Source organism: Hylaeus volcanicus, chromosome 6 (genome assembly GCF_026283585.1).
Source record: "Hylaeus volcanicus isolate JK05 chromosome 6, UHH_iyHylVolc1.0_haploid, whole genome shotgun sequence".
NCBI lineage: Eukaryota > Metazoa > Arthropoda > Insecta > Hymenoptera > Colletidae > Hylaeus > Hylaeus volcanicus.
This window is the reverse complement of record NC_071981.1, coordinates 4,943,456-4,966,120: the sequence shown is the minus strand read 5'-3', so window position 1 is coordinate 4,966,120 and position 22,665 is coordinate 4,943,456. Positions and strand designations below refer to the sequence as shown.

General features: G+C 38.2%; 1 protein-coding gene across 1 annotated transcript in view; it reads left to right on the top strand.

Annotated features, from left to right (window-relative positions):
• Nucleotides 1-22,665, top strand: part of LOC128879061 (probable G-protein coupled receptor CG31760) — a 73,632-nt gene that overhangs the window by 42,718 nt on the left and 8,249 nt on the right. Inside the window, exons 6-11 of the mRNA XM_054127876.1 lie at nucleotides 9,713-9,781; nucleotides 10,497-10,606; nucleotides 13,354-13,568; nucleotides 17,647-17,785; nucleotides 20,091-20,196; nucleotides 20,670-20,831. Coding sequence (XP_053983851.1) covers nucleotides 9,713-9,781; nucleotides 10,497-10,606; nucleotides 13,354-13,568; nucleotides 17,647-17,785; nucleotides 20,091-20,196; nucleotides 20,670-20,831 — 801 coding nt within the window. The remainder of the gene's footprint in view (nucleotides 1-9,712; nucleotides 9,782-10,496; nucleotides 10,607-13,353; nucleotides 13,569-17,646; nucleotides 17,786-20,090; nucleotides 20,197-20,669; nucleotides 20,832-22,665) is intronic.

Sequence of the window (22,665 nt, the reverse complement as noted above, 5' to 3'; positions counted from 1 at the left end):
TAACCTAATTCGCCCGTAATCATCGTTTGGCGAGCACGGACAAATTTAGGAAAAGTCTTCCCCTCCTTCTGTTTGATATTGCTGCGAATAAATTGTAATCCTCGACGTCCCAAGCCGCTACTAAAACCCACAAGTTGTACGCACGTACAATGGAGTCCACCGCGTAGAAACGTGAAGAGAATAAACATGTCCATGTAGGAGTTGGCTGGAAGCCATGTATCCAGGCAATATATAACAGTTTAAGCATATAAATGTTTCCAGCAGCACTTCCTACTTTCGCTTGTCGCCACATTGCGTTTTCCACTAATGGGAGTCGCAATTTGAACGCATTTCTACCCCCGCAGCTTATTACGCACCCCTCTGGATATTGTTGACACACATCTTCCCTTGATCTGCTTTTGAAAAAGCAACTCGTCTACGGGGGCAAGTCAACAGTTCTATCTACTGTAAATTTTCGAAGCTTAGGATATTTACTTCCCTGTCAGCATTGTAGCAATCGTCCTAAACGTCAGATTGAACCTACATATATCTCTACGAATATAACACCGAATTTATTGGAGCGAATAAATTTTATCAGCGATTTATACACGCGATGTACGCACGCCTTTTGAATGTACCGATGGATATTGGGGAACGTTTATATGCGCCTTTAACACCGAAAAGGTTAAACCTGTTTACGAGAACGAGCGTAATATGTGCGTCTACGTTTACGAGCGGGATGAAGTGTAATATTCGCATCTTCCCTCGTGGTCTAACGAGGTAGACGCGATATTCAGGACGCCACGGCTAGACCGGGGCAATTTATTGCTGTTTGCCCGTTGCAATGAATAGATTAACCCTTTGCTGGACGGTGTATTTCTCTTGGCCGCTAGGAAAGGTCAGTTTAATGGCGCAAGCTTCGTTAACCAGTCGAGAAGAGCTACTTCCAAGCAGCTGACGCGTTCGATTGGCTGAGAGAGTTCAAGCGGTCTGGGTTAAAATCGATCCTGTCTTCGACCTCTATAAAACAGCGGGCAGATTCTTCCAGGTACTCGCGCCTGTAATTGTAAGGGAGGTCTCTGGTGTGTCGAGTCAAAAAATAAGTGACTTTCATTGGGCATAGAGAGTTTTAATTTATCATCATTTATCGTTCAATTTATCACAATTTCTAAATAACTCAACAAGGCACGATAATTGTATAGAATTGCAAGCGAACGATACACGTAGCGCTTGGGTAAGGGAATTTCTGCGTCTGTTGGCATCTGCACAGCTGCTGATGCGAACGAGCCTAACGCCCCAACTGGCAGAATTTTCAAGACCAAATTCCAGGCGGTTTGGCACGCGTTCGCGTTTCTAGGCAGTCTGCACAATTGTCCACGTGATTCGGCCCTCGAATGTAATCATTTCCGGGATAGTAACCGTCACAACTGTGGCGACTTGTTACGTTAATGGGCATCGTACGCGTCGCATATGCGGTCTCATTATCACTCTGATCGTCAACAGACCCGAAGCGGGGGGTAGCTGGTGTTCGCCCTCGCAATTCTCTTCCATTAAACTTGGTATTTAACCGTCCACCATTTTGGTATTTGTTGACCTGAATCGTCACGCTTCTGGCCATTCAACGCTTTTCAACTTTCTGTTATCACTGAAGATACAAATGGATATCTCTTTCCTCGCGCAAACGTATGAACAATGTTTATTTCTCAGAAAAACACACTCTGACGGGATAACAAATCAGCTTTTAAAATTTTCATATTTTTTCAACGTTATGAAATATAAGAAAGTTGGATCATAAATAACAATACCACGATATAGAAAGAAATTTTGTCCACCGCGAACCACAACCTTCAAATGAAATATTCCAAGATTTTTATATATGTATAAATTCGTAAACGTGACAAATGAAATGCAATTTTTAGTAATAAATTTCACATCGAAAATATAGATAAAACTTACAAACTGTGTCCGTTCACGATTATTGAATACAGTAAGTAGAGTGGACTGTTCAAAATTGATTTTGAACTATTTATTGTTGCGAAACGAATTACCAACTCGTTGATAAATTCTAGCTGGAACGAAACAATGGATAACTAGTTTACGTTTTATCCGCTTGCACAAGAATTATTGAACTGGAATACAACAGAGGGTACAATAAAAAAAAAAGGATTAAAAGCTCGATTGTATTTACAGATCTATATGGGCTAGAAATCAAGTCCACATTGTTTGGACTTTTCAAACAAAAATCGATTTTTCTCCTTTACTTTAAAGGAGAACAAATGTACGTATTCTACGAGTTAGTGACGATTTTTCTTACGTTATCTTGAAATGAAAATTAAATTTCGGCTGTTCGAAAATAAAAAGATTTTCAATCTTAAAAGTTGATAAATAAATACACAACTTTCGGCGTAGGAATGTTAAATGCTCCACATGTCCCTGACACGTGGAACTAAATCTAACAGGGTTTCGACGAAACGCAACTGAGGAACGCAGATTTAAAGCGACCTTAACTGCGGCAAAAGCTGGCAAAGTTCGTTAACCAATTTTCACCGTAATTACTGGGATAGGAGAATGAAGAACTGGCGACGCCGCAAAAACGAAATTGCACGATTCATTTTCCGTCTGTCTGCTTAGAACAGAGCTGCTCGCTAGGAGACTTTCGTTTGGTCGGAAGAATATTACTCTGCCAACCGTCAGAAATGCTTCCGAACATCGAGTCGACTTGCTTTCAGTTAATTAATGTCGGTTGCTCTCTGACGGACGAACCAGTCACGATCAAGACCGATCACGATCAATAAAGAACCTGAACGGTCCGACAGGTGTTAAAGTAACTCGAGAAGTTGCCGTCCGTGGGGGTGGCACGTCAAACCTCATTCAACGCTAACATTGGAATTTTTTCATCCCCTTGAAAGTTAAGATTGGAGTGAAATTGGATCTCGTTTTGCTTTCTGTCAAATGGAAACAATAGAGAATTTATTATTAGCTCTTTCGACTCGACTTTTTCCTCTTTGAAATTCTATTCTCGTTGGCGTAGCGAAATGTAAACAGTGACGGCGATTATTCGTGTTGCAGTGTATGTACATATAACAAGAGACATATAGGTACGACGCAGACGTTGGGGTTTACTGTACTCAGTATTATCAAAGCAAGAATACAATTGGTGCTTACACAAAACAAGTGTCATGATGTCTCAAGATATTACTCATACACAGGTCATCTCACACTGTTCTCGAATACTACAAATCCTCAGCGACAAATTATCAAATCTGAAGAAAATTCATTCCATCGATATTGGTATCGGTATTATGATGAGTATTATAAGATTTATTGATAGTGCTAATGTAAATATTGTTATTTGCCATAATGATAATATAGGATTTCAGTACGCACTTGTGGGTATGACTATAACAAACAAGAGTATTAGTAACCAATTAGTTCTACACTTGTATGAGGAAATTTGTGTTATCTTAAAACATGAATGTTTTTAGTCAATTTGCTATTAGTATGTCTCTTTTGAAACTTATTGCCAACAGTCGTACTATATTCAAATTCGTGTTAACGATAAGATACGACTGAACAGTGGCATGCCAGCCCCCATTCCCTAAGTTCTCGACTGGATGACGAAAACTGCCTAGCCAGATTATCCACTAATGAATTCCACCCGTCGAGGTAAAGGTGAAAGCTTGTCCAAGCTACGAAGATCAGTACCGAGGGTGTGTAGTTCAACGAGCTAGACACAAATAATATTGGATATTTCCGAAAGTTTCGAGGATGCTTCGTTTAAGAAGGATGAAAGTTATTCCCTGTAACAAGGCTTTTTCTGAATAACCGAAACTCTGAATTCGGTATTTTCTGAAAGTTACTCAACGGTTTCTGTTTAATCAGTTTTACGGTCGGCGAGGCCACTGGAAAACAGAGGGCAAGTTTTTGCACGATAAATGGCAAAAGTCGATCCTCCTTTGTTGGTAGTTGTTCCCAGAAGAATTTTTATTAAATTTCATCGTCTTGTTCCTTCGATCTTGAGAAAAATTACATTACATTTTTTAAATGAAATCATTCACCTAAGGACCATTCCGTTTATTTCCTAACAATGCAACAGCAGTCTAATGAATTTTCGAGGCTCCAACAGTCGTACTGTTTGCGTTGCAAGAATGTATAAGAGCTGGTATCCTCTGGGAGCCTCTAGTATTTACAGTTGGGAGCTAGTATTTAGAGTGAATGAGTCGGTTGGCGGAAACTGCAAAGCAACCGCGCGTGCACTACAGAGGAGAACAGTCACTGAGAAATCAAGAGGTTAGTCCTTCCGCACGAGACAAGAAGACAGTGGAAATCATTAACCCAATGAAAGGCTTTCTTGTCACAAGTCGAGCTACTTAACTGTGCAACCGTTCTATCAGCTTTGCGATTTGCTACAATGCGGGAAATAAATAACCTACTCAACGTTTTTCTTTATATTTTATCGTGTAGGGACTAAAAGGCCAAGGGAATCGAAGGCACGGCGCTCAAACCTTGGTATTTGTGAAATAGGAACGCATGTGCTTGAATCTTGACACATATAACATTCGAATGCGTATGCTTTGAGTTTCCATGGCTCTGTAGTCTATGCACAATTGTCTTAGAAGTCGTGTAAGGATCAAATTGTCAATAAAACTGAAGGCACATGTGCCCAAAGTTTGGTATAAACACATGTGCCCCATACTAGTACGTTGGGATATCATTTTATCACCCATTGCACCAGACTTTCCTTTATATTCTTCCTTCTTCTTTCTGCGACGATTTGTTTCCTTTAGGCACATCATTTTTAATTCCCTACTTCACCTTCCGTGTCGCCGAGTTTCCTTTTCATGAATCGGAGCCACCCAAGGAAACTCTCAACTCTAGATCCCTATGATAACCGGTGAATGAAATTTGAAATTAAATACTAGGAGCACTTTTCAGCAACTTTTCGAACGGGTTATTCGTGTCATTCATTGAAAAACTGTCTAAATTGGTTTTCCACTTTACGATAATATTGAAATTTGATCGAGGTTTGTATACAAGTTGTGTTTGATAGTTTTGCTACGAGGCCAATCAATGCTTTATTCGAATATTGCGTTTTCTTTTTCAGTAATGAACGCTTTATTCTGAGCTGTGACGTTTCGTTCTGAACAGCTAGGAAACGAAATAATATTTGCATGAAACTATTATAAAATGGCACTGAGTAATTTATAACTTCGGTAATATTTATGGAAAATTCTCAGTTCACTGAGAACTGTCGTTCAGAGTTGGCTATTAGCGAAAGTTTGATGAAATCAATATCGAGTTTTAGAAAGGCTGCTGCAATCAGATTATAAGCTAATCCCCAGAAGTTTAATTCAAGAGTTTCACCGATTCGAGGTTTGCAGGACCGACAATACCTGCGCAGCTTCCACAACTTTACAATTTCCAATCATTTTATACTTGAAAAATAGGTGAAAAACAATTAAGATTAATTGTATTTTAGTTAATTGCTTGCGAGTTTATTTTATTTTCAGTAGCAGCCGTTTGAATATTGAAAATGGATGGCAACGGCCACACGATATTGATTACTAACCGTATCAATCCTATTTTAAACGAAAGATTTAAAAGTGATTATTAAACTCGATCTGACTAATGGAAATTATTTTCCAGCATCATTTTGCCACGGATCACAGTTTTTTTTATGAAAGTTAGAACAAGTGAGTTATTAATCAATGATAGGAAGACTAATAATTTCCTGAGAAATTCCTAATATGTCAGAAATGTTTGTATCGAGATATCAACTGTTTCAAAAGAAAAGTTTTTGAACGATTCCATTATTTTTGGAGGTATGGGCATCAGGATGCTTGTCAATCGTGATAAATTCGGTTATTCAATATGCAAAGATATTGCAACATTCTGGTCTGGCGAATGCTTTCCGAAAGGAACGGTTTGTTTCAAGTTTAACTCGTTGCAGGCTTCAGCGAGTTCATAAAACTTTTCCAGTTTCACCCTACGAGAGCTGTCTCATCGAGCGATTTTTCCTGTCAGTCGAGACGATTAGAAATTGTAATCCTACCTAGAAATGCCAGCAATATCGAGAAACTTATAAAGGAACTTGCAGCGTTAAAGTTTCGGTTCTATTGTTTCTCCAATGAAAAATTGACAAAGTTCAAGACACGCGCTAAAATATTCACGAATAACTCTTTGTTGTTTGGTAGAAAGGTCTCGATTCAAAGTTGCCCTCCAAGAGGAAAGTAAATGAATATTTTTTTTAATTAAATTGCGAAGCTTCCAATATTTCATGGAATTTAATTAAATAACGTTATTATTTATATTAATTATGAATTTATTAATGAATTTACTTCTTTATTGCGTGTTTCCAGTGAAATTCAATGAATATTATTTTCAATTTTCATATTATTAATTAATCTTCACCTTACTGAGCTCAAGAAAATATTCATTTATTCAGGTTATTATTGCTTAAGAAAAGTGTGTTGCTAAATCGTTCCCCGCTTTTGATTCGCAGGGATTACGGATGAAAATATGAGAAACATGTTTGAAATACATTTTCCTCGATTCAAGGTCAGCCGAGAACGAACGAATATTTCTTGCAAACAGAACTCGTAAATTTCGATGCAAAAATTGATTCTATCTGGGTATCCTTAGGCTGCATAATCAGAGAGGTTAGGCGAATACGAACAATTGTTGCGGTGCACGCAATAACACATTATCGCGTGTTTTCTCGTTAATCATTCTGTCAAAACCACAAGAAATGAATTTCTATTTTTAAAGGGCGACCCAGTTACTCGCCGCGGCTTGCTGAAATTGTTTTATTGCTTTCAGATGCATGAGTGCAGCTGCTGGACGCAGTTGCAACTTTTTCCTCTAATCTTACCCGTATATCCCGATACATTATGCTATGCGGCTTTTTCCCATCGACGAGGAAAGATTAAAAAGTTTTTCCAGGAAACGAGAAACAAGATTTGAATCGTTAGAAAGATTCACCAGGAGTGTGTAATTTTTATTTAAGATTTAATAAACATAAAAACGTTTAATGTGTTTCTCTCCTCAATACACGTCATTCTCAAGGCCAAAGAACAATTGAGCTAGGAAATTGTTATTAGGGAGTCTAGCGAGCTTATCGATACCTAAAGCCCTGTTGAGCTGGTGCTGGTGGGGATTAAAAAAAGAGAATTCTTCATTAAAGGAGCGTAAGTTGGCTCCGTTTATTGAGACGATATATCCGCATTGCATCGGGATTTCTCTTTGCCGGAAACCCCCTGGGAAATATGAGTGTACTGGACGCTAATGGGGACTGAGTCATACCCGATGTTTCAGCATTGGTAAAACTGTCTACCCCTTAAAGAAACCCCTTAAAGAAACCCCTTAAAAAAGATGTCACCTCCATAAAGTGACGAGGAATTAAAGGGTATCGTTTGAAAACAAATTCTTATTCAACTGTATATGACAACTGTATGTTCCCAATAATTTCGCAGACATTCTTTTGAAAAAAAGGAAAATTTTTCTCAATAAAAAAGAAGGGGGAAAAAATCGTCACCTATTATGAAGTTTCCTCGTTTGCTCAACACTGAGAGAAAATCGTCCTCACGTCATGAATGGAATCGAAATACAAAGGCTGCGTCGGTTCACAGAGTGCACAATGCACTCCTCGATGATTTGTATGCGCTTTTGCAGCGATGCATTTGGCAACACCAGCGCTACGCAGTGCAAACTGCAGGCATTTTCTTTCTCGACACGGGAACGCTCTGTTATTTTTCCAATGTTACCCCTCGGCACCGTCTTTCTCCTTCAAAACGTTCTGGAACCTGTGGGGGATGGCATTAGAGGGTTGAAAGATGGCTTTAACGGCGGGGCCGTTCAAACAGTTTGTTCTCAGTAAGCCAAAGGGAGATGCATCGATTTTGTTCCAGCTGTAGACTTTCTCTATTGAAAGCCATTAATAAGTGGAAACGCTGGATTATTCTATTATTCCCTACCTCCCCGTTCACATTCGATTTTAGGGAGAGGAGTGTTGGAGTCTCGAACGATTGCTAATATTCAATATTTTCTTTAGGATTACTTATCCAAAACATCAATTTCAAACCTTGTACAATTTCAAATTTAAACTCATTTGAATCGATAACTTTATTTATTATGCAAAATATGAACATGAATACGTCAGATAAAAAATAATGTTATTGATATCAACCTCAATATGTGTTCGTTTTCTTTCATTACTCCGTATAATTAAATGAGAAAATGTAGGTGATTATAAAGAAATATGCTCCCTGAAAAATATAAATTAATTGAAAATTCTAGGGATTAAATGATAAGCGCTCGTCGCGTTTCGTGCTTTTCGCGAATTATTTAAGTGATTGCTTTTCTTCCAGATTTTAATTAAACTTCTTCGAGAATTCTTCCAGAATTTTGTTCTTGTTTTCTTCTTGTTCTTCTTCTTTTTCTTCTTCTTGTACAACACTCATTTAAATTTTTTCTTCTGTTTGCGTTCTCTTTTTTTAGTAGTCATTTAAATGAACGGATTACCTTCTTTTGTGTCTAAATTTAAACGATTACCTCGTGTCGTCTTTATCCAAACGTTTCTTTCAGCCTTTCATTTTGCGGGAATGTTTCTCTTCCTTTCTCTTCGTTGTCTTTGTACACATAATACGTAAGCGCTTTACTGTTTCACGTCCTCGGGGAACAAAATTTATCTAGATTGTGATTCTTTCTTAATCTATTTTTAATTATTTTTTTATACATTATTAACGCTTGTGTAATCAAAATATTACTCCTTTCATAAAGCTATTTAGTAAAAAATTGTATTCTAGTTGTTAAAAATATATGTGAAATATCCTCTTTATGATAAATAATAAAATAAAATTTGGTAAATTTAACTTGATAAATATTTATAATCGAGTATCATTAATGGTTTACAGTTCTAGAATGTACATACAACACTTGTTCGAACAAAAAATCAATCGATAAAAGCGCCAAAATGCCGGCGAACAACATCAAACGCTAAAAATCAGGCAGTTACGAATGTTAAAGTGACAAACTGCAGAAACCGGGTCAATTTGTCTCTAAAACTCGCGTTAACCGCTGTAAAAACACTTTTAGGAGAGGTAAATTCGGAAAATGTTTATACCACTATCATATTAATTGCATTACAATAATATTAAATGTTAAAAACCAGCAAAACTTTTACCTTTGTAAGACTACACTCTGGAATAACGATTCCATTGCCTTAGAGAAAGTTCAGACCGTCTGCGAATCCTCCACGTGACGAATGCAATCGCCTAAGTTCCGATTTCCTATTTAACGAACAGCCCTCGAGTTTCGATAATGCGTTTGTTTCTTGTGCAAACTGTATCACGAACGAAGAGAATGGGAGAAGAAAGCCGAGGAAAACTTTGAGGATAATTAAAAATTGTTGATAACCCTCAGGGACTTTTTGTGAAAGTAAATCAGTGATTCTCAACGTCCCTCGAATGTTTCACAAAAATTGTACAGCATATCAGTTAGATATTCTAGTCTTAATTGCTTAATTATAAGATTGTTATTATTTAGATACTAACATACCGAAGAGGACTAAAACTTTAGTTGGAAACATTCGGTACAGCCTTTGAAGATGATAGTAATTACATGTAAAGTCTGAGGGTGTGTAAATGTTATCCTTTTATTTGCATTATATGCAAATTTGAATATTGATATTTATATGACAATGACTTTGACGAAACTTTAATCTTTGTTGTTGCAGGTGGTGAGAGCCGCGAGTCCAGTCCTTCTACGTGTCATAGTGGTTGGTGCATTTTTCATATATTGCACAGTAAGTGTTTTTTTACATCTTTTTTCATTTTTTCATAACCATACAATTTGTATCATTTGTATCATCAGTCTCTATTTTTTTCTAGTTTTTCGAAAAATGTACTAATCCATCCTCAGTAAACGGATGCCATTTTATTCGTTATAAACCATTTATGCATAAATGAAATTAAGTGAAATTTTTTGCCTGCATTTTACAAAATTCTTTGGAATATATACATTTATTTCGGATATATTCACTGTAAGCAGCTTTTATGAGCAAACTATGCATAAACGAAATTGATTGAAATTTCTGCCTGCGTTATTTTTTAATGTAAATTCTTAATCTTCCTATATTCGTTACTCGTGCTACTTCACTTGTCATTAGGTATTTGTGTTTGATTGAAAGTTTTAAATAAGAAATAAGTGCACACGATCACAAATATATTAATTGTCAAACCCACATCATTTTTAATAATAACAACATTCCCTAAATTCTTATGAAATTTCTGTCTGCGTTTCACGAGGTTCTCCTGAATTTAAATTCTTACTCCTGGTATATTCGCTATATGTTCGCGTCATTTCACTTGTCACGAGACACTTGTGCATTCAGCGACAAAGAAAATTCAATTCCACGTAAAGGGAACCCGTTCGAAGGGAATCGAGTTCGCAATAAACATATTTCACTCGTCGACGGTGAATTATAAATAGTTGAAGGAAATCAATGTTCTTTGTTTCAGACTATAGTAATGTACCCCCGTCCAAACGTTATAACGTGCACCGTGAGAGTTTGGCTGAGAGAAATTGGATTTTCTCTAACCTATGGCGCTCTTATGCTGAAAACTTGGAGGTGAGTAACAATAACAGACGACAATCAACTTTCAAGAAACTCGGGCAACTTTTACAAAGCCTAGTGAACACTACAAGGGAGTCGGAAGCAATCATAAATGAAATTTTCCAAGACTAATTAGATTTAAGATTTACAATAAATTCAAAGTAAAATAATCGTTAAAGGTAACAGTATTTACTGTGACGTCAAAGATTTTAACTACAATATTTTTCATGGAATTTTTCGTGACTTGAAATAACCTTAATCTTAACATTGAGGCTTTCTTTAAATTATAAATTGACAAAATTACTGCATAATTATTCTTCTTGTGGTTCGCGTCCTCTCCAATATATGTAAACGTTGAATATTGGAAAAACATATAATATAACAGAATTTTTCAATACTTTGATAATTTTTCAGTTTTATTAAGCCCTGAGGCAATAATTCTCCTTACTTGGAGCAATTCAGATTAAAAGTGGAGAGCTAAAGAAAATGAAAGAGACATAGCTAGGGATGAATACAATTTTAAATTAAAACGTACAAGATTCTTGGGAAATAAGATAACAGCAGGACCTGTGTTAATGAAGTTACCAAATCTAAAGTCATCCCTCAAAAGCTAAATAAGCGTTCTCGAACAACGTCACCTTCAAATAAATGCAGGCTAATGGGGGAATTATAACAAAGAAGTAAATTTAATAAAAATAAAAAATGACCAACACTGTACTATAAATATCAAATGTTTGCACCGATCCCGATGAAAACTTCACAATCACTTGTGTACACCCCGTTTGTACGTTTATTTATAATAAAATGATTTAAAACGATAATTCCCGCGAAACGCTGGTCGAAGATATCGACATAATCATATTTAAGAGCATATCCCGTAATTTAATTAAAGAATGCAATCGACCATTAGATTGTGAATGAAATATTAATCATCGGTTGAGAAATAAAGGTGAATTTCAACAAATGTGGAAACAAATGTTACAGGAATAAATTATGGTAACGCGGACGTGAACGGTAATTATTTCTCCGTCTCGTGTCACATCTGCTTAATCAATTCTAACCAAACGATGAGAACTCGTCGAAATTAATTTAACAATCGTGGCGGAAAATTTGTATGAAAAGTTGAACAATTTTTCATGCTACGTCTGAAAATACTTTCCAAACATTTCAAGCTAAATTATTATCGCATCTATGCCTCCGATGTCTGTGTAATTCGTAAAATATTCGGGACGGAACTTTCCCATTAAAAGTTGTCTGAACTATTTCTCTAAGTTATAAAATAATTTAATGAATTATTGCTAAAATGTACTCAGAGCAATGGCTGGTTCAATTATAATTTAATTTGAATTTTCATAAACTCAAGGCAAATAAATTTTATCCGATGAATTTAAGGAAACTATATTTCTTCGAATATAATTTTCAATATTTACATATTTCATTAAGAAGAAACGTTTCATTATTCCAAGAGTATACCACTTGCGAAAGGAATTGGAAAGTTGTCGAATAACCCGCAATCTTCAATCCTGATAATTAGTTAATCAAAAGTTTGTGAATAAATGTTGTCGCGACAGTAAAATACGAGCGAATCGATGACGATGATTAATGGACTTTCGACTAGGGCATTCGTGTCACCGTTCAAATGAACTTCCTGACCTTTTATCATTGGCAAGAACCTGCTATCTGACTTCCAAACTAATTTTGTCCGCAGTAAGCTTGGGTTATTCCCATGTTGCAGCTTTATACGATCCTTCAAATTGAAATCTCACAGGAGCAATGCTCAGCCTCTCAGTTCTGCAGAACGACATATGAATTTTTGACGACCTTTGTAAAGTGAGCATTAATCCTTTCCTCCAGACACCATTTTCGCTCAAGCAGACCAGCCACTCCATTCTATAGTGGTTTCATGGAAATTGCCCTTTTTACCATTATTTACCATATTTTTTTTCGTGAAACATATACTAATACTTCATTTTGATAACAATAATCATAACATTCGATTTATTTTAGTCTCATTGCGTAATGTCCACTGAAATAATTGACGATGAAATGCAAATTTGTGAAGCGTCAAAAATAAATAGTACTGTCGATACTTTTTCATGTAACTAAGGGTGGCAACCTTTGGACTAGGGTGTCCAAAGAACTGAGGATTGTCTCTTTCGTTGACCTTTCAAAATACGAGGATACTTGACATGCGGCTGACGTCAGCTTCTACTCTAAGAGAGCTATCTCGACAGGACAAATCCTCTTCTGGACCCAAATCTTTGTTGTGCCAATAAGGGAGCGTCAAAGAGTCGACAAAGTCTTCTTCCTGGCGAGGCATCCCACTCAGGCAGACCATGGTAATCCGTTGGTAATCGGTTCAGTGTCCATTCAGCAATGCGCCTATTAGAGAAGGAGTTGCACAGCCGAATTTACGTAATCAAACTCGGGAAAGTCATAATGTCGCTTAAGAAGTTCTCGTCGAGTTTCGAGGAACTCTCAGCCGAAGTCGATCTTGTTTCCTCGATTACACAATGAGTCAGTCTTAAGACCAGAACCCTCCACCCTCGTCAACTCCAAATCTTCCTCGTTGGTTTCCAATGGAAGTCGAACAAGCTACCTTTTGTATTTAACCATTTGTAATCCAAATTTTCTAATTTCGGTAACTTGTGGAGAACTCCACAGTTGCCCATCCAAGATTAAATACAATTCCTCATCTATCACACAAACTTATCCTCCTTCTGAATATTGTCTACATCCCAGTATATTTTTCTTTGTTTCAGGATATCGGTGATATTCAGAGTGAAGTCAGCGAAAGCTGTGAAAATAACTGACGGCAGTTTGCTGAAGCGATTGGGTGTTATAGTGATGATATTCAGCGTGTTCCTGAGCATTCGCACCTTAGTGGCACCACCTGTGGTCATAGTCGCCAGGACTGCTGACGATCTGAAGGCCTACCTTTGCCGGACCGATTGGTGGGATCACAGTTTCACTATACGTGAGTGACCTAACACATGAAACCATTTAGGTGTGGATGCTACCTTTATCGTTCCCAGTCTCTCTTTCAGTGGACTTCCAAGTGAAATCTAATTGTAATTAGTTCGAATGGATTCGAATCACTGTTAATTTTAATGAATCGTTTCACGTCGAACTAGAGCAAAGATAGAGGGGTAAAACCACATTCACGCTCGAGTTTGTTTTGAAGTTCTGTCCTTTGGGTCGAGTATAGCAGTCAAGTTCCTAGTTTCTATCCCTATTATCAAAGGAGGACCGAAATTCTTCGGTGAACCCCACCGAAAGAGATACAGAGGAGTAGCCGTACCGTGGATGTTCTGGCACAAGTTCCACGGGATTTCCTTTTATCCTGTGACCGTTCCCCTGGCATTTCTTGGCGCGGTGAAACCGACGACGAAAACTGGAAGAATTGAATGTCTATGGGAAAAATATAAGGATTCGAGAAAGGAATTGCCAAGGAAGATTTCAGCTGAAAGAGAAAATCTGGAAAAAGGAATCACGCGAACTGAAAAGGAGTCGGAGACATTTTACGAAATATTATTATCTTTCCAACCATTCTGTTTTCGCGACTTGAGAGATTGCGCGTACTTTGATCGACTCGGAAGTTGAGTAATCTTTAGAATCTTTACCCTAGATGATAAATAAGTTTGTACAGCAACATTCAGATCGTTTATAAATATTATTTTTAGATTTAACTCTGCTCTTGATTCATCTGGTATTTCGTTTTACTCTGGTCGCGTCTCCAATTTTTGAAAGACGAATGTCTTCCTTGACGTCGACCAATGAGCGACGAGATCTCTGATTCCTGAGGCGATAGATTTATTTCCACGAGCGATAACCATTCGTCTGTCCCCCATAAACTGGTAATTTTTTTTCGAGAAATACCGAGCGGTTAAGGTGATGGACTGCCGTGCGGCTTTACTTCTGGGAATAACGCCAGCGTTTTAACAAATAGAAGCTTTCACGAGTGGAAGGATTGCTCTCCTTTGGCGTGTATCCAATGCGAAACGCGCTGAAGTTTCACAGGACTCAAATTAGTCATGGTTTAGATCTCAAATTTGACAGGCCTGACTACAGCGCTGACTAGGCCATTTTAGAAAGGTCTTCTACTCTGGAATCTTTGGTCAGCTTTGCTCAGTTTTGTAGAGTTTTGATCCACCTTTCTTCGAAACATTAAACCTATCACTTAATTTAAACAAATATCAATATAAAGCATAGCAGTATTACTCATTTAATTACACTTTTGCTAATCTGTGTAAGTGACGGAATGCAAAGGCACAGAATTGACTCCTACACTTGAGATACACTATTCATTGCAAAATCTGACTTTGGCAAGCGAAGTTTCGTTCGACGTTTTCGTTCGGAATAAATTGTAGCAGAGAGGACGTTTGGGATTGTAAAAAATACTGCAGAGTAAGATCGAAGTTCCTCGTCCAATCTTCCCCGCATGATAAAACGTCTCATCCAAGGTATGGCGGGATTACCTTCGAAAAAGGGGTCACGCAATTAAATTATGCAGGGAATATGTGCTGATTTACGTGACACTCGTGCGATTACGGTACCTGCCGTACGTCGTGGGATTCAATGATTAAGGACCACGTCAGAAATGTCGTGAATATTAAGAACTTTGCCAGGTCAGCCTCGAATCCTAAATGAGTATTTCGAAAATTATCGCAAGAGTTATTTCTATCATACACGAGTATTGAAAATGACTAAATTATTAATCCTTAGGACGACTCCAATTGAATTGAGAACCTCCTCCTGTTGCAACTGCATTTTAAAGAAGGATTTGAGTCGTCTTCGCATCAACATATACTGCACTCTAATTTGAAATTCACAAGGTTCGCCAAGATTTATATTCGATAGACGCATCAACGAGAAACGGAGAGTCTCGAAGGCACTAACTTGAACGATAAAAAAAAAGTGAATGATTTCATGGTTTAATAAAACACATTTTGGTGGAAATCAACGATCACGGAACGTTTAAGAGCCACACCACCAGGAGCCATTTGTCGTCGGATAGGCGAACGTGTTCGGAATTCGGACACGGCACAAGTTCCTCAGGAAAGTGGTTGGAAGAATTTTTCTCAGTGATCGTTAAAGGCGTGGAAACGGAGGAGAATTCCTGGTAATTCCGTAGGACGGGTCGATGCATTGAAATTCCAGAAGTTACTTCACTCCTAAGAGAAAGAAATTAGGAAGAGAAGAGAAAAGGAAGAAAAGGATGTCTTAAAAAAGAAAAGAAGCACGCTTGATTTACTTGGACGGAAAATCTGGAAAGCAAGAATAAAATTTACTAATGCGTAAGAGACGAGACGAGATTTCTACAATGTATCAAACAATCGAGCGAAGTGAAAATTCTCACTGAAATCCTTGATGATTGCTTCATAACTATAAAAATCGTGACAAGAATGATCCTTGAGAGTTTCTTTCCTTTTATTTTATTCGAGTACGTACGGAATAATGCATAGAAGATATACGACGTCGAACGAAGCTTTGCTTGCCAAAGTCAGATTTTGCAATGAATAGTGTACCTCAGATGTACGAGTCAATTCTGTGCCATATTCAATCGATATTTCCTCGGCCAATACAACATTTTTCGTTTTCAAGAAGCACCGTGGAACTCTCAACTACCAACCGATCTTCATGAAAGGTTTCCACGGTATTACACGAGGCTCAATGCTTTTAGGCGATTTATAACGATTCGATGGGGTTTCGCTTGGAAAGCTGTTGGTATTTATTGGAATTATAATGCCAGCAAAACATAGGAGTTCAATTTAGTACACATCGAAGCGCTGAAATTCTCATTCGTTAGTTGTGGGGAGAGATTCAGCAAATCGATAATTTATTCAATTTAAAGGAGCAACTGTTTACGAAATTTAATCAGTAATAAATAAAGAATTTTTCATAAAATTTTTAACGATAAATTCGAAGCTATTATTGTTTTAGGTGTGTTAAGTTTGCTGAGAAATTTATGTTGGCTCTGTGAAATCGAGGAAGTGGAAAGCAAATCGTATCCAACGGCGTTACTTTTCATTTCTCGACAAGATTAAGTATCATTTCTTTCCTTTTCCTTCTCATTTCATTCTTTATTTGCGGACGGCTGTGTTCGAACTGAGGGGTAGAATTTATTCTGATGGCGGTTCGTTCCAAACTTTGCCTATGGGAAATCACAATGAATTCTTTCCTCCTCGCTTCGCAACACGCCGGAAGTTGGAATCTACGCGAGCTACAATTTCGATGGAAGATTATGATTTATACCACGAATCATTCTTAGACTGCGGATGTTTGTGCAAATTTATATCTTTACAGATTCAGGTAAAAAAATCAGATTTAAAGCAAAGAATATCTTACCTTCTAAACAGTGTAACATGTACTTTATTGTTGATATTTTATTCGTTTCATATATACGACTATTTTATTTATAAATTTTGCTCACAGAATTCCTCTTTTTAAGAGGGGGGCGACTTGGACAAAGTTCAGAATCCACTGAATAGAGGCTTAAAGAGTATTTAAAACTGAATTAATTAAAATATACCATCAAAGCGAGAGGTACGCGATAAGGACTTTTCGGTTAGGTTCTTCTTGCGTTTCAACTGTAATTCCGGTACAAACCGAGCGGTGAACAATCACAGAGCGCACAGAGAAAGAAATTGTCTGGAAAAAAGCAATTACGACGCGTACGCCAATTTGGTCGTACTTGTAACAGGAGCCATCAACCAATGACAGCTTCTACAGGGATCTGATGGCGCGTATTTCTTTTTTCCTATTTTATCCCCTATCCAACATTTCGTCATGTATCGAATAGAGAGTTGAGAAACGAGAGTCAAATCGAGTTCGATAGTCACCGATAAATTCCTTTCGCGACCTATAAAGTTGATTGTATCAAACAGTTAATGAAATGTTAAAAATGCACGAAAAATTTCCTTCTCTTTTATCCCAGTAAATCGAACAACATTCATGAATGTGTGGAGTGCGTTGAATGTATTGAATATGTTAAATTTGTTATTTAACGTGTTATCTATCATGATGATGACGAAAGAAATAATTTGTTGTTGCAGTCGAGGTGATATTTCTAATATGGGGCATCAGATTGTGCATCGTGGTGAGAAAGACCCCGTCAGAGTTCAATGAAAGTCGATTCATCTCGATGGCGATTTACAACGAATTTCTACTATCAGTCTTCCTCAACGTCTCGATGTGAGTATTCCTTGGAATTCACCTAATCTGGTATTCTTTTAACAGTAATCCCAACTTCAAAGAGAAAACAGTCAACCCCAAACACTAATTGTTAAAATCTGCGATAACTTTCATAGGAAAAGTCATCCATCCACCCATTTTCTAACCAGATTTCAATATTTTAATGGTTTAACCGTGTTAAACAGCGGGATATTTTGTTAGGAAAAATGAATAGATACACGAATCCTTCCTGTTTCCAGTGCATCGTCACATCTGATACATCAAATGTAGCCACAGGGCGAGTAACAATAGTTGCTGCCACGAATCGTTAATTTTAATAACGTATTCTGCTGAAGCTCAGCCACATTCGCTGCGAACTGGAGCAGAACACCGGAAGCTGTTATGCCCCTGTGCAAATGCACATGTTTGAAATAAATAATGGTACGAGCGTGTACCACCATCTACTTCTATAGGTAGTGTGTTTGGAATAGTATCGAATTAAGCCCAACGTTTCACGTTCACGTTCACGTTTCACGGCTTAAGTTATGGTCCCCATGGAAACAAAGCACTGATCACAATTTGATCGTCGCTTTGATACCTGCCAATAATAATCATAATGCATTTAAAATACTACTCGAATACTTAAGCACTCAAATACTTGATATGTATTCGAGTTGTCAAGTATTGGAATTTTGTTTGAATAGACTTTGTAAAATCAAATTTCCAATTCCAAGCGAGCGGCGGGAATAAAGACATCCGTATAATTGAACCAACAAATTTTTAAAGCGCATTCTACGTTGACTCAGAGGCTCGACATAACGAGAATAATATATCCGTGTCGTTCTTGGTGTTTTTACTTGGGTGCTGAATCATGCGCATAATTATAACGAAATTCGCAAAGTCAGGAAACCATCGCAGATCCTTTGTTACTTTAGACCTTGTGACCGTGGAGTGTAACGGACAGCAAGTTATTTAGGAAATTGGAATCTCTTGTGCAAGAGAAGACGAAAAGCAGCACTTTGGCTCTTCGTCTCATCAGGATGTCCATGTATATATAGCTGGGGAACTTTGAAGCACCAGCGTGAGCTACAAGTTTACTTCGTAATGCATGCAACCAAAGTGGAGGATTCGTTTAGGGAAAGCAGTGGAAAAAGACGAAGATGGGATAACGAAATGTGTCAAGGTCGTTCACACAGAAAAATCAGATATGCTAAGGCCATTCAAGTTTGGAAATGAAATGAATTAAGAACATTAAAGGACGGAAATGAAATATGTCAAGGTCATTCATTAGGTATCGTCAGAATTAAATTAAAGGTGACAGGACTTTTAATATTCGATATTCTAGCTCTTCAGAATTAACTGCTTACATTATCTATACACTGACAAGAAAGTTTGAGATTCCTTCGTCAAACGTTCCAGACATACATTATTGCGTCTAACAATACGCCAAATAACGTTGCTTTTCAAAGACTACACTTTTCAAAGAGTACACTTAAAATATATCACCTGATGCACGTTTACAGAGTGCTGTGGCATAGAGGGGCAAACATTCATGCAATTCTCTTTATACATCATTTTCCGACTTTCCTAATTATCTAGACACGGCGACAAAGTCCTGGGACGAAACATTTGACGAACACCCTGCGGTGGCTTCAACCCAATTACCAAGAGTGTATTACCAGTTAGACAGCAAATTAACTTAACGAGTTTGACAAGCGTTTTCACCAATAGAGCCCATTAAGGCCCGAGGTATACCTGAAACACGATAGGCAAATGTAAAAGCTCTGTCATTGATGGATAGTATCCATATTGGGGTATCAAGAACTGTCAGCGCAGGACCTGACAAGGGGAGGATCAATAGTGGTTGATTCGAATAAAATTGTTGTAGGGGGGTACGTGTTGACACCTATGAAAACATTGTAGGTTGATTTTATAGCATCGTTCTGCCAGTTTTAAATTGATTAAAAAGAGGAAAGTAAAAGGTCAAATTAAATTTACAAAAGAATTATTTAAATGGACTGCAACTATTGCAACAAATATTTCATTTATTTTATAACCTGTGTATTCGAAATTATGTTTGTACAGTATACTATTCGTACAGTATAAAGGACGTTTTCTTTTGAGTTATTTCTTCCAGCAGAGTTCAACACAGCGCTACTAGGTCCAGCGCAGTTTTTGCAGACGTAGACCTAGCACCCTCCACTAATTTTATTTAAATCGATCTCTACCCTCCTTACTCCCCCTCCCCTACCCTCCCCCCCCGCTCAAAAAACGCTCCGTTCCCGAGAATGATCTTCCTCACAGGTGGCAATCTTTTTCGTTGCAGGTTGTTCTTGCAGTCCCCGGCGAATCCGGATTTATTGTACGTGATATTCTTCTGTCACACCCAGCTTACCGTCACGCTGCTGCTGTGCCTCATATTTGGTAGCAAGGTAAGAACTATCAATTTTTTATATTTATGATTCGCACCGTCCAGGATATAATAAATTATGCGGTCGAGGCGGAATCGGTGACCCTTCTCCCCTTCCATGTCCAACCTCTTGAAATTTATTTATTCCACGGCGTGCATATTGATCATTGGAAGCATCGGGTCTGGTGCCGTGAAAGTTGTAAAGTGGCCATGCTCGAACACCGCTGGGGTAATTTATTATTCAACCCTCTGCAACAATGAAAAATGATTTTCTTCGAGAATGTCTTAACTCTCGATAGGCACGTGTAACTTTCCTAGAATACAGAAACGAATACACTCGAGAAATTTCTGAGTATCTCTCCGTTGCTACATTACAATTTCCACCCCAACCCAGTGGAAGTTCAGAACATGGAACTTGCCCATTCACGATGTTCGCCGCGATTCTCGAAAAATCGTGTCTCCGTGACTGAAACTTGACTTGCCTGTTTAATGTAGGCCTACGTGGTGTTCCGTAGCGGGGGTAAGGATGAGGCGAAACACACCGGGGCCACTGGGAAATTCCTGGGGAAGAGTACCCGCCCTGCGGGCACCAGTAACCAGACCAACTCGATCTCCCTTCAACAAGGAAACTTCACCGACGAGAGCGACGGTGCCACGGTAAGAGCACTTTCAAGCGAGAAGTCCTTTCATGCTTCATTCCTTACATTCCACCACCAACCACCGTCTCCAACCCCAAAAAAGAAGAATGTAATTTCATTGGTTCATGCGCCATAAAATTCTGTTAATTCTTGACTCCTTTGAATGATCAGACCTTTGAGATTTTTACTCACTAAACACCCATACACCTCTACCAAGGTTACCAAGTACACCAGGAGGTCTCAACCTGAACCCAACCCAGATCTTTTCTAGATTTGCATCACATTTTCCACATCCTCCGCCAGAAATGTGTCTTTGATGATACTTTCTACGCAAATCATAAAGACTCTGACTTGAAATCTCACTATTTTTACTGAAAACCTTGCTCTCTATTTCTCCTCCGATTTGATGGTTCTGGAATTCATCGTCCTTTAATTTCCCTTACTTTTCCTGACTTTGCATTCGCTGTAACGATAAATACGATTGTATCATCCGTGCCTGTGCGCAAGAGAACCCCATACGTTTTGTCACACTAAGCGATCAAATATCGATAACCAGACACCCAAACATCTGGTTCCATTGTACGAAAAGCCGATTAATAGGTTTCCGTATTGCCATACGTTAATTACAGTATCAACATCTGAGATATCATTGACAATAGCGTGCAGAGGCTTACGTTCCTTGATGTAGCCTCGAATGTCCCTGAATATTACAAAGCCACCATTGTTGAATTCGATTCTACATTGGTCTGTTTGGATTTCCGTCAATGTCACCCATCTGCCTTAACTTGATCAGACACGATTTTCTCATCACTGATTGAAACCTACCTTTACCTAATCGGATCAAACAGACGTAGGATCCTACGTTTCTCTCTATTCCTCTGGAGGATTGGTTCTAATGTAAAGAGTCCAAGTCGGATTCCCAGATAATGGGTAGAGTCAGATATAATCACTCCTAGAGACAGGCAGCTAAGGTGTATTTCTGGTAGGTCTCGAAATATCTTGAAGATATAAGGTGACAGTGGTGGCTTTGTTATTAGAGGAAAACTGAATCTACTAGAAAAAGAACAAAAGTGAAGCATACCAAAGTTTCTACTACTTACCAATTATTTTATTCTTCGTTTCGCTTCCAAATGAATGAACAGACTTGTTGGAAAACAAAATTGGTGTAATGAACAGATGCCACTGTTAAAAATCAAAGCTTTAGGACTAATTGTACGTATGATAATGTCGGAGACGCGCAACATCCTGTATAGGCGACCTGTAGAGTTCGATAACGTCGTATCCGGTATGCGATGGCCGTGCTACAATTAATAGAGGATCAGGAAGCAGCCAGGCCTCAATAGACTCCTGGCACGGTTGCGTCGTGGTCCAAAGGGAGTCGGTCGAGTACCGAAGTGGGGCAAACACGCGTAAAGCATGACTACAAACACGTTTTAACGCGTTTAATGGCATCCAGACATGAGAGAGTTAAGATTGTTAACAGCAATTTACGGTGCTCCATATATGGTACGCACATGTTCTAGCTACAATGCAAGAAAGTCGACATTGTTATTATTGTTAAATTGTTACGTTCAGTTGTATACAGTTCTGTTTCAGTTTGGAAAGTCCTGACAACAAAGCGCCTCACCCTATCATCGACACTCGAATATCAAAGCTGAATCCACCAAAGCTCGTCCTCACTTTTTTTCGGTGTTCCATAGAGCGTAACTTCGAGGTCGAAGCAATTTTCCAGGCTTTTTCCGATTATTCAGTAATCTTCGCCGCTCTAAAAGCTTTGTACGCGATATTTTTCACGCTACCTTTTGTCCAGGCTAATGCAACCAGTCCGAGAGCTACCTAATCGACACAACGAT